The sequence below is a fragment of the Penicillium oxalicum genome, chromosome VII (genome assembly GCF_001723175.1).
Source record: "Penicillium oxalicum strain HP7-1 chromosome VII, whole genome shotgun sequence".
NCBI lineage: Eukaryota > Fungi > Ascomycota > Eurotiomycetes > Eurotiales > Aspergillaceae > Penicillium > Penicillium oxalicum.
In genome coordinates, this window is record NC_064656.1 from 245,236 (window position 1) to 257,391 (window position 12,156).

Below are 12,156 nucleotides of genomic sequence, written 5' to 3' on the forward strand. Positions count from 1 at the left end.
TCCAGGATGGATTGTCAGGGACCAGGGTTGGCGATGGAGTGGTGTAGAGTGGGTGACTGTCCAGTGTAGACACCAGCGTGGGCGCCGTCGGTAGCAGAGTAGAAGCAAACACGAGAAAAGACCGACCAGGAAGAAGGGAGTGGGATGGGTTGGGAGGTTTATTGATGGCCGACGCCCAGCAACATGCCGTCGTGGAGAAAAAGCAGGGAAACACAATCGTGAGAAGAGGGGGTGGATTTGAGAAGGAAACCCGCGAATATGGTCTGGCGAAGCCTCAACCCAAATGGATCAGAAGAAGGTCCGAGGGGATCTGACCTTTTTGGTCGGCGGTTTTTTGGGTTTTCTCTATTTTCCTTTTCCTCTTCTTTTTCTCTTTTTCCTTTTCTCTTTTTCCTTTTCTCTTTTTTCTTTTTTCTTTTTTCTTTTACCACTTTTTTTTGGTCTCCTTTCGTCTTTCTGGGTCCCGACCCGTTTTTCTTTCTTTTTCTTTTTTCTTTTTCGATCTGATTCACGATTTTCTGGTTCCGAGATTAAGTCTGCATGTGAATAGCACACTGAATCATGGAGAAATGGTCACGCAAGGGATGGGGACAGGTGGACAAGGGTGGGATGAGCGGGCAAAAAAGTCAAGCTCGCGTGGCCAACAGGTGACAAGCGAACGCTGACCTCGTCGATTTCAAATGTGTTGATAGCAGGGAGACAATTAAAAAAAAGGAAAAAGAGATGAGAAAGAGGGAATGGACAAGGGCTGAATGAGGCAGTCTTGGGGAATGCTGGCAAATTCTAGGACAGTGAGGATGAGACGGCGGGCACGAGGGCACGGGAGCAGAGACCGTATGAAGGATCCAGGAATGGGAAGTAATGAGGGTCGAGCACTAGGCAGGAGACACTGGAGGTAGAGATGATGGTGCAGGAGTCAAGATCGATCGAGAGAGCAGAGGGTCAAATAGTCTGATGAGCCAATGGACACAGGTGCAGGGAATAATTATCAGAAAAAGAAAAGGGAGATTTTAATCGATCTGGTGAGACAACGGGGGGGATGTTCACTTCAAATAAGGTAGGATTTCGATCTTTCCGATCGATGCGGATGAGGGATCGATGGTGATTTGAAAGGTCTCAGATCCATTCGAGTACAAGACGTGAGAACGGATGGTTAATACGGACCATTCGTACCGGAGTGGGTCACTCACTCGGATTAGGGGGGAAACCCGTTGGCAGTACGACTGGACGGGAGGAGTACAATACTGGCGTGTGATACAAGAAGGCACTGCAGTCCAGTCACTGGCGTATGTAAGCGTATATACTCGGCCACAATTGCTATCAGATGCGAGCAGAAGTGCCAGATTCGAGACACTGGGGAAAGAGCGGAGAGGAAAAAGGGGGGAGGGACACGAAAATTAGTCAAAAAAACAGTGAAGAAGAAAATACGCAAGATAAATCCGCAGAGGGACCAAAATTCATTAATTCGACGATGCAAAAAAATAATGTACCAGAAATCCATCAGATCACACGAGTCAGAAGGTAGTAGAGGGCCCACTGCCCAGATCGTTTACATCCCCAGTCAGTACCGTCGTCCAGCTGTAGCGGATGGGAACTAGATTTATTCTAACAGCCTTTAGACCTCAAATCGATTCACAGTACTCAATACAGTGTATACTGAACTTTACATGCAACCGCAAAATTCTCGGGGTGGCAATCCACAGATGCAGTCGGTCGTCAACATTCTCTGTGGACAACAATTGTGACGGGCTTCATCTGAGCGTCCGTGAGAGGAGAGGGCGGTAGAGTGTCAGGATGCCGATTCCACGATGGCAGTGCCAAGGAAGATAGAGAGAGGGAAAGACGGAGACAGGGAGAGAAAAAAGTGATAATTTAGAATAAACTAGATACCGCAGAATGGTCATTTCCTGCCAACGGCAGACGTGAATCAAGGAGAACAGGACGACATCGGCACTGTCAACCGGACGCTGGAATGCGTGGAATTGGAGGACGAAAGAATGGCAGGGCCCGAAGTGCCAACTATAACCTTAAACAACCCAGAAGAAGCAAATCTTACGGCAGAAAAGATGGACACCCAGACACGTAAATGAGAAGAAAAGAAAAATTACCCGCCAATTAACGATATCACTAGAGGAGTGTGAGTACGTTGACCAGTAGGACGTGGACAGGAGACATTGCCACCTTTGACGATAAATTAAAGCCCGGTCAAGTGTTGCAAGGTAGGCTAGGATACACGATCAGGAAAACATAAAAAAATGTAAAATCAGGAAAGTTTGAGCCACACGACCTTGGAAAACGGCATTGCCAAATCGAGGGCAGCGTGGTCTGCATCGGAGGAATAGTCAAGTGGGTCGAGATGAGCAGATCAGTGCAGCACACGCCAGTAGTGTGCGGATGCAGATTACTTCACAGCCCCTGCCATGAGATGGCACTTGGCAGGAATGTACAGTATAGTATTGTACCTCGATTCGTACATTTCAAGCCTACATGCATGTAAAAGTATGCCGACTTACACTCCAGTACACTCGTGCGCTTTGTATCATCCCTGTAGAATGATACACAATGCTTTGTTGTCTTCCTTTTCATACTGTACGTTGAAACTCGAAGGCTCACAGCTTCCGTATCGTATCGTTGTGGTCACTCAAGACTCTAAACACTCACCCCTGCCATCATCTCTGAAGCATTTTGACTGGAAAGATTCCTATCTCTCAAGGAAAGCCAGATGTGCCGTGATTACTCTAATCCAAGGCCTATGCCAGCCCGATCAAGTCTTACGGATTGTCGAGACGGAGGACTGAAACTGCTTTGAGAGGCTCAATAGGTAAAAGTGGGGGGACATCTACTAGAGATTACGCGTAGCCGAGTGGAAATGTATCATCGTTACTACAGTGGAGGTGTCGACGCCGGTGGACCTACTGTAGAATATGAGAAACCTCGCTGACATTCCCGATGGACAGTCCGTACTAGCGCATCTCGGAGCTCACAATGGAATAGGTAGGTAGATAAGAATCAGTTATCCTTCCTTACAGCCCAGGATCTAACGATCGGGTCGCCCGTAGTGTCTCTCAGAGAAGTCATTGCACGTCCTGAAACCATGTACAAACGAAGCCCAAGGTGCGGGCTTATGAGAGACTAGGAGTGTCAGTACTTGACTGCTTCTACCGAGATTCTACGTTCAAACACCTTACATACCCCACATATTGATGAGTGGATGTAAATCTCGTCTCCGAATGACTCCGGTAATACTGGAAGCCCTCTCACCTGGATAAAGACCAAAATCCAAACCCCACTGATGTCCCCAAAAAAGAAAGAAAAAAGGCCACTATCTGTTTCCTGTCGCTTCTCTTTTGACATTTATTACTCGGTTACTAGGGACAACATTCGTAATCCTTGAGATTTTGGCAGGCGGTCGAGTAGCCTTCAAGGAAAGTCAAACCCAGTGCATTCCCACTTTATGTGCGCTCAGTATTTTACTATTTCCACGAGACCCATGGATGGTGCACGTGAGGCGCATATTCCAGCTAATAGAACCCACTGTAAAGATTGATGTGTGACCAGAACACACCACCAATATGTTATAATGAGCATGTAGCTATGGCACAGTAACAAACTTCTTCAATGCTCCGAAATAAAGCCAACAAACACCCAAATCTCTAGGTGGTGGTCCAAGATTATAATACATATATCGCGGTGTGAAGCAGGGTTGCTCTGAGGTGGATATACGCAGGCTGTACATATGTCTGACTGGAGTATAGCATAAATTCCAGAAAGTCGACTACCTCAACCCTTAATTGAAAAAAAGACGAACAACCCATTCCAAAAGTACGTAATTTTATCTCAATATACACCGGGGGACCCTGAGAGTCCAACATGCCCAACCGAGCATTCTGTCGCAGGAATAACCTACTCTCGGTTGTTTACCGATTGATTGGCATGCCTGGGCGGGGGCCATGATGTCAACCCTACCCGAAAAAAATCCGCAATCAGGTACAGTCCATTCGGCAGCGAGGCACCCATTTTAGGCCTAGGTCGAGGATCGATGGTAAAACTCCATTCTTGGGCTGGTTGTCGGGTTGTGACACGAAGCTGGCTTGTACTAACTGCCCCTTTGGTATATCATACTACAATCGAGAAATGATTTTTGGATTTGCCCAGGCTTCCATGTGATGCATGCTTCTTGCGGATGAACACAGGACACCCATGGAGATACGGTGTTTTGACGCTAAAACAGTAGGTGATTAGTACCTACTACCTAGTAATTAATGACCCGACGTCACACAGACTAGACCCAGCACTTTACGAAGAACCAACTCATATAATATTGATGGCATCGCCATATTTCAACCCTCAAAGGCTCCAAATCTGTGCAAAGTCCCGCGAACTTGCCTGGTTCTTCTGTACTCAGACAGTGGCCATCTGTGAAAGCTCACCTTGGTAGCGAACACCACCAGACACTGTGGGCGTGTGATAGAACATGTTCCCGTTTCTGAACACCCTTGAGCACCACTTGGTCTACGGTCGGTACCGAATGTTGTACAGTCAACCGTGGCATCAAATAGACGAGTGGACCCCTCTGTACAATGATAGATTGATCGCGTTTACCATACCCCCTTGACATCCATCACCCTAGAAAGTCGAAACGCCCCTCAGAGACAAATCCTTTTGGATCGATTGGATTTCGGGACAGATTCAGCCCACAATCCGGTGCATGCACTGTGATCATGTCTCACGAGACAAATTGGATACAGGAGTACTTGGCAAGTACAGCTTGTCAAACTTCATCCGTCGCGATCTAACTGGATCTCGGCGACGGGCACAGCCGCCGTACCCCGGGTGCGCCTTGCAAAAAGTCAAAATGAACCATCTTTTTCATACGACGTCATTTGGCGAGCGCACCACCAAATCAGAGAGGCCAGAGCCGAGCGTCGAACATTATATCGTCACTCACGCACCCGACGACCTGGTAAAGCGAGACGCCCCTCCTTGAGCACCATTGATAGGACCGACAAGCAAATAGCCCCCCCTCTCCTGTTGCAAGATGTGGCTGCCAGCAAGTTGACTTTCCTGTTCGTTCCTTGGAACTTGTCAGCAGCGGGAGCTCTACCGTCAAGAGCCATGACACCAAGTCCCTCGCCATCGAGACCGGGATTGGCCAGATCCTCGGTGGATCCGCGTCCAGACAAGTTCATCTGCCTTGTTTGTCCAAGACAGCCCTTCGATCGCATGCAACGGTCCTCGTGGTAGTGCACGTTCATGTTTGGGCCAGGTCTTTCGACCCTTGGGCCTTTATACACGATTATTAGTATTCACCTGCTTCTAACCACTCACCTCCGACAAGATCTCTTCTCCGGTGCCTGCTATCGGGACCATCCACCTTCTTGAGCATTTCACCCGATCGTGCACTAGTCTAGACCCACCCAGGGCCGTCATCATCCCCATCTTGAAGCGCATGGCTTAAGCTTTGAATCGAGATCGGGCCCAAAGAAAGGGTGACGGTCGCAGCGGTGCTGCTGCTGCGGACGGTTCTTGGCAACCCAGACGGCCCCGAGTCACCGATCGTGCGGGCTAGGGGCTTTCCCTCTCTGCTCATCTCCAGCCCGGGGGATCTTAGCCATCGGCGAGATGCTCGCCTATTATGACTGAAGAGAGATTCAGAGGCCCTCCTGAGATTGGCAGAGAGGGCCTGAGCCGGTCCATGCTGCAATGAGACAGGCAAGTCTGTCGATGCAGTGAAGTTAACGACCAGTATGAACTCTGATTCATTGCTGTCTGAAAGTGACGTCAGGTTCTATACCGGTCCCTCAATGCAAAAATGGATGCCATCCTCCTCTCCGGAATGGCGCTAACGCTCTCCCTTACCCCCTCCTCTTCTTGGTCGCTTGCGTGGTGCCAAAAGTCCCAAGAATCAGTCCACGCCTGGCCACCCCGGCAACGCCATGTCTCATTTAGATGTGACCTGCTTTAATATGGAGAGGTCTGGGTGTCGCTGTGCATGATTGAGCTTTTCCGGGTTCATGGCGGGCTTGGATGGGTCATCTTGATTCGTTCACAGCAAGCAAACTTTGGTAAAGAAAAGAGACCCAGTATGCATCTCAAGCCCTACTAACAATTTGCTCACCCATAGTAAGCTTATCGAAGATATTTCCGGCCACCCGATCCTCGATCGATTCTCGGCGACTAAATAGATGCAATGCGTGAGTGTACTGTGTACGCCCGGACTCTCGCTGAGCGGGAGGGCTGTTAACCGGAACAGCCACCAGTCGATCGAGGGGAAGAAATTACAAATTCATCGTTCAATACAGCTTTTTCAAGATTGTGCGTGCAGCTCTTCCGTGGCTAGTAAAAAGAGGAAGAGACAGCACATTATTGTGACCAAGTCATAAGCCGTTGATCCTATGTCTTCCAGTTTCGTCAGCTTGATTTCGGGACATTCCCCATCACGGCGCTGGCTCTCTCTCGCCGGTTCTCTGAGTGGGCCACCCCCCCAAGCCGTTGGTATGTCATATCCGTCATGGATCTTTTCTTTTCTTTTCATATTTCCCCCCTTCTCTTGCTCAAGGAGACCACCCCATTTCTTTAACAGATTCTGGCATCTGACATCTGACGGGTAAAATTGAACAAATCAGCCCGTCACGTCATTCTAAACAAGGTTATCATTCCATTCGGTGCCATCTCGGGAGTGGAGACGGACATTTCCGGACTATCGTGATGCGGAACTGCGGGTTGCGGACTGCGTCCAGCCTCGTTGCTGTACAATCAGTAACGCTGACCCTTGCTCTGTCCAGTGTCCACAATCTCAAAGACACCGAGAAAGCACGACTGAGGTCTCTCTTCGTTGCCAAACGCTCGTATAAGTCCAATGACCAAATGGAATCTCTTCTCTTCTCTTTTTCTCGACAGATCCCGTCTGTACGGTATCTTTGCTAGCCTCATCCCGGGTACATTTTGCGACGTCTAGATTTTCCAGTGGTTTTGTTCCTTGTTTCCTCACTCTCTCGTTCAGGGCGAGTCCAGCCTCTCTTTCTTGAGTTTGGGTGGAGTGGGGGTCTTATGCACAGACTTCTCCAAACGTACCGGAGATGCACGGTCTAACGGTTTTGTCTCCAAGTGAAACGGATTCCCATTGGAAGACCCGAGCGAGCTGCGAAATGATTTACCAGCCCGTGAACAGACTAACCTGCCCACGAAAAAGATAAACTGACGCTCGTTCTCGAGTTTCATGTCTTTGAGGGTCTCCCTCTTGATCGGTAAGTGGGGGAAAAAAGAAATCAAAACGAAAGGATGAGAAGAAACTACCAAGCATGGTGTGCAGCGGAGGGGGGGGGAGGCGATAAGGGCTCTTGAGAGTAAAGGTATTATGAAGTATGAACTAGTCGTCGAGTACTAGTGCATCTCTTGAAGGATGGACCTCTCTGCCCTGCAGATCAGTTGGCTCGGCCATGTTGCTCCGGACTCATCTTGCCGCCTTGGGTTACTCGACAAAACAATAGCTTATTCCCTACCAACTAGGCGGAAAGCGCTAAGACATACAGCCGATCGGGGATAGGGCATGCTCGGTCGTTTATGGTTTGCTCGTACTAGTGCAATCAATCGTATATACTCATGCCGATGCCTTACAGTTCTTAAATTGGATCATCAATGGCGGGTAGATATGCATAATGTAGCAACCAACACACACAGGGACAGGAGGCGAGAACAGAATAACAAGGAATACCTCAATGTAACAGCCGAGAAGAAATGGTCGCAAATCACCAATCTGACGAGGAAATCCACTTCCTTCGCCAGGCTACACATGGATTCTACCCTGTGTATCAGTGGAATCCTTAGTCTCTCTCCCCATTACCAAAACATGCCATCTGTTTGAAATAATGTTTTCACGTAATAGTGTGCTACCGACTCCCACCAGCGATCAAATTCGCCCCATTGAAAGATCGTCACTCTGTTATGTATGCATGGTTGCTCATCCAAACTATTTTTGATCTACACGATAGAGCAATCAAAAGGCGCGCTGCCAATGACCGACCGGTGTCAGACCTAATTGATGCACTGTCGGTTTCTCACGTGGGAAAGGTGGAGGAGGCACCAACACGGGACGCACCGCCAATCGTTCCGACTCTTTCTACACACACCTGTACCCCTTTCCGCCCAAATCTTCACAGCTCACGCCTCGAATGTGAGTTGGTCGAATCCAAGTCAAACCCTCTTTGAAAATCATGTGAGTTGGAGTAGTTTGAAAAGCTTGTGAGGTAGATAGAGAGGGGCTTCAGTATATATCACATTTAGCGGGTGATCGTCTGTGTCTCGACTCCAACATGAATGTCTGAGAGCCCCCGGCCCGGCGAGGGGCAATGCAGGGTGCTTTTTTTTGAATTCTTCTTTTCTTTTTGCGCGTTATTCATGCAGGGACCTTGATTCGGTGTTTCGGTCACTGTGACGCGTCTAGTTGCAAACTTTTCATGGGGTATGGATGGCGGTACTTGGGTTCATCCCGGTCCCAGGACAAGAGGCGCGCAACGCTCCAGGGTGCTTTCTTCTCAAACTGTGCAGGAGAGACCCTCCTGCGCTCTTTATTCAAGAAAGTGGGCCCGATCCAAGAAAAAAACATCAGACGGAGGATTTTGTTTGATGGGACGGTTGAGGTTGAGAAGAAATTGATGATCGGTTGCCTGAATAGGGCAACCGTGCATCCTGGCCGATTCACGGCCACGCTATGTCGGGACCGGGCACTTTCTGGCAGTTGGAGTTTCCATCTCATGCCGAGTCATGGTCAGACTTGACTTGGCAGATGCCTGGGAAGATTGAATAAGTACTGTTACAATCGACGGAGAACCGAGATCTTCCGACGCATGTACTCGGCGCATCCCGCTGGTGGTTCATGGGTCGCTAGGCGGGTGTAAAGTCGTGAAGTCAATCGAATGCACTTTTTTTCTTAGTGGTCTCTATCACCCTAAGTAGACGCTATACCAACAAGGCAAAGAGAGAGAGCTCTCGGAGTCCCTTTTGTCCACATCGAAAAATGTTTTAAATGCAATACACCATTGAATCCTCACTTTCGCACCTCCTCATGTACATCAAAAGGTGGCTATTCATTTCTCACATGACCACCACTAAGTATGCCCCTTGAGACAAGTCTGTTCTGTAATACAACACAACTCTGCTATGTAGTCCATTGAATACTACTTATGGGAAAAGCCTGGCAGGGGGTTTGTCAGAGCAAGATCAGTCACAACCCTACCCGACTTTGCAGATTTTCTACCACATGCGACATGCTTTTCTTTTCTTTTGTTTGATACAACATGAAAAGCCATTCCATGTACGTCCGTGTCTCTCTCGACGATGAAAATGGATGTGTGTCCTCATGAAATGCGATGCGGCCAACCAAAGTATACCGGAACGATGAACAAGAGCCAGTGGGCAGTGAGAAGCGCCATTCAGACCGGGCTGCTGTCGTCACCGACGGAGGCAGGGGAAGAATGGATTAGTCCAAAAAGACGTGGGTCGCGATCGACAGTGACATGTGTTGGGGAGGTCAGCGTGCCTGGATTTTCTCCGAGCGAAAGATGCTCTTCTTGAACAACCCAGGCCCGATGCCAATGACAAATATGACATGTGTGTCCTCATTCCACAAAACATGGATGACATGGCATTTTCAACAGATGGTGTTCCAATTGTGTGATCTCGACTGTGGTATTCGAAAAAAAATTATCTGGGCAGGTAAAGAACAGGGGGGTGATCACGACCGGAAGGGATCGACGAGGAGGTTGGAGCGGCCAGTGAAAAAGTGCGCAGTCGCCGTTGGTGCCGTTCACAGTGGGGCCTGGAACGGTTCCTCGTTCCTTCGTCGTTCCTCACGTCTTGCCGCTGAACTGCTGATGCTGACGATCGAGATGCGCCAACTCGAATCTGGCTTGTCGCGGGGTTTGGATCAAATCCCGAGTACGGCCAGGCTCAAGCAATTTTCACGCAAGCTTGGTATGGGGGTTGCCCTGGCCACCCTCCCCCCTTATTGATTGCGATCATTTTGATGTGATCAGGAGAGAGTCACGAAGGTCCACAAGTAGGTTGTTCCATTTTCATCTTCTCATGGTGGAATCCTGGCAGCTCTGCTGTTTCTAGAGTACGGAGTTGGACCCTTTACACGGTATAGGGGTATCCGCCCTGGGTAAATTGCCGCCAGACACAATTCTCCCGAGAAAAGAGACATCCACCCTCGCAGCAAATTGCAAGTGGAAAAAGTCAAGTGGATCCTTTTCCGATCCACGTCCATCAGCTCCGCTTCATTCGATGAGCACACCTCGGCTTCGGCATTTGGTTGGGATCCAGTTGTCTTACAGCGGGAACCTGATCTCGAAGCTGTCTTGGTCAAGCCTGAAAGCCAAGTCCACCTCCAGGGTCGATATCACGTTTACCGTTCATGACCGGCTCTACAGAGGGACCAATTATGGGAACACCGCTTGTTCTCGCTTTTGTACTGACAAAGCGGTTGAGCTTCGAAGATGAGGAGTGGACCTTGCGGCTGCTGGACGACGAAGGTTGTATTTTCACTCAGAATTTAACAATAGTCAGGCTGCGAGAGGAAAGAGTCCATACTCTATTGACATTACGAATCGATCGTGTATACATTCTCTCTATGGATCTCAACTTCTTGAGTACGCTCCAGGTTCACAATGCCTGGAAGATACACCGGCGAAAAGAGGGATTATTGAGCACACAGGATGAGAACCTGAATGCAGGAGAAAAGTAATCAGCCATTCCGACGGTCGCTTCCTGACCTAGTCTCGGCCTTGGCTGACATTCCAGTATAGCCCGATATCCTTCCTCTTCCTTTGCATCAGTTGCATCAATTATGTCATTTCCGAGGACGAGCATGATTTCGGAGGCATACGGGTTTGGCTAGGCGGCCCATTCACGGCTGAGGCATGTCGACATGTTGCAGGTCCTCGAACGAGACGGATTTTCTCCAGTAGCAGTGTATAGGAGCATCAACACGCTGCGCCTGCGGAGCCCAAGTTGTGTCCCATGTTGATCATGGGTGACACACCATACCCTTCTGACCTTGAATTCCTCTATAGCACCAGAGACTATAGCCATGGGCACCGTCCGAAAAAAGGAGACTACTCTCACCTACCTGGGAATTGAAGACCGGGAACAATGTAATCTTTCCGGGCCACACGACCTCAGCCTTCGTCGTTCATCCATTCTGCTGTGTTCGCATTCCAATAATGACCGAGACAGTAGTAACGCTAGCGTAGGAACCCAAAAAATCGCCTCCAGGACCGATACATGGCTTTGTCGTAATCTGCACGCCGCTCAAAAAGGGTCATACCCGGTCCAGACCAGTGAGGTACCCAGGTCTCGGGGAGAAGAAAAAGAAAGCAGATGAGGGTGGAGAAGCTAATCTACACACGCCCTGAGAAGAGCGACAGCACGGTTCATGCTGCTCGCTCCCCATTTCGGATTCTGAACGCCCAACTCGGTTAAATCTCCGCTCAGAGAGAACGCCACGATGTGCGAAAGATCTGAGCTAAACTAGCCCGCTTCCATTCTGGATGAGTTGACGATGCGCCCCTCAGTGCCATAATTTCTTGAAGGTGTCTTGATCACCGTGTCTTCTCACCCGCCTTGTAGGATGTGGAACGAAGGAAGAAAGAGAAAAGGGGGCGAGTGGATTCAACCCGGATGAAGTGACGCTTGTGACCGCGTTGTTGGCGGTACGAAACTCTCCGAGGAGTGGAGTCGGATCGTCTGATAGTTACTCCGATCTGAGATGGGAAGACACTACACTTGAAACGGTTGGTGGTCGCTCTATCGAATAGAAGATCTTTTTGCCGATGGAATTCAATATAAAAAGAGAACAAAATATAAAAAGACTAGGAAAAAAAATGAATCTAAAACACGGAAAAGTAATCAATGTAAGATGACGAAGGGTTCCACGGGATCTCGCTCGTAATTCATCGAGACTTACTTGCACTTATCTGATTACTGGATTGGGACCGCGTGGAGTCCAGCTGGACCAGGGTTGTCCCAGCCTGGTGGACAACGATCTCTTGCAGTCGAAGATAGGCTCATCATGTACATCAACCTATCCATGTGCATATAGTGCCGTCTGAATCCAGACTTCCCCGCAAGACCCCTAATGTTGTTATGGTAGTCCTT

The 12,156-nt window shown here is 49.1% G+C and overlaps 1 protein-coding gene across 1 annotated transcript; it reads right to left on the bottom strand.

Moving 5' to 3' along the window:
- Nucleotides 1-4,940: 4,940 nt before the first annotated feature.
- On the bottom strand, nt 4,941-5,255 carry POX_g08614 (uncharacterized protein; the record flags this gene model as incomplete). The annotated part of the gene is made up of 1 exon (XM_050117385.1): nt 4,941-5,255. One exon carries the CDS (start codon nt 5,253-5,255, stop codon nt 4,941-4,943), a length of 315 nt encoding a protein of 104 aa, XP_049965529.1.
- Nucleotides 5,256-12,156: the final 6,901 nt, after the last annotated feature.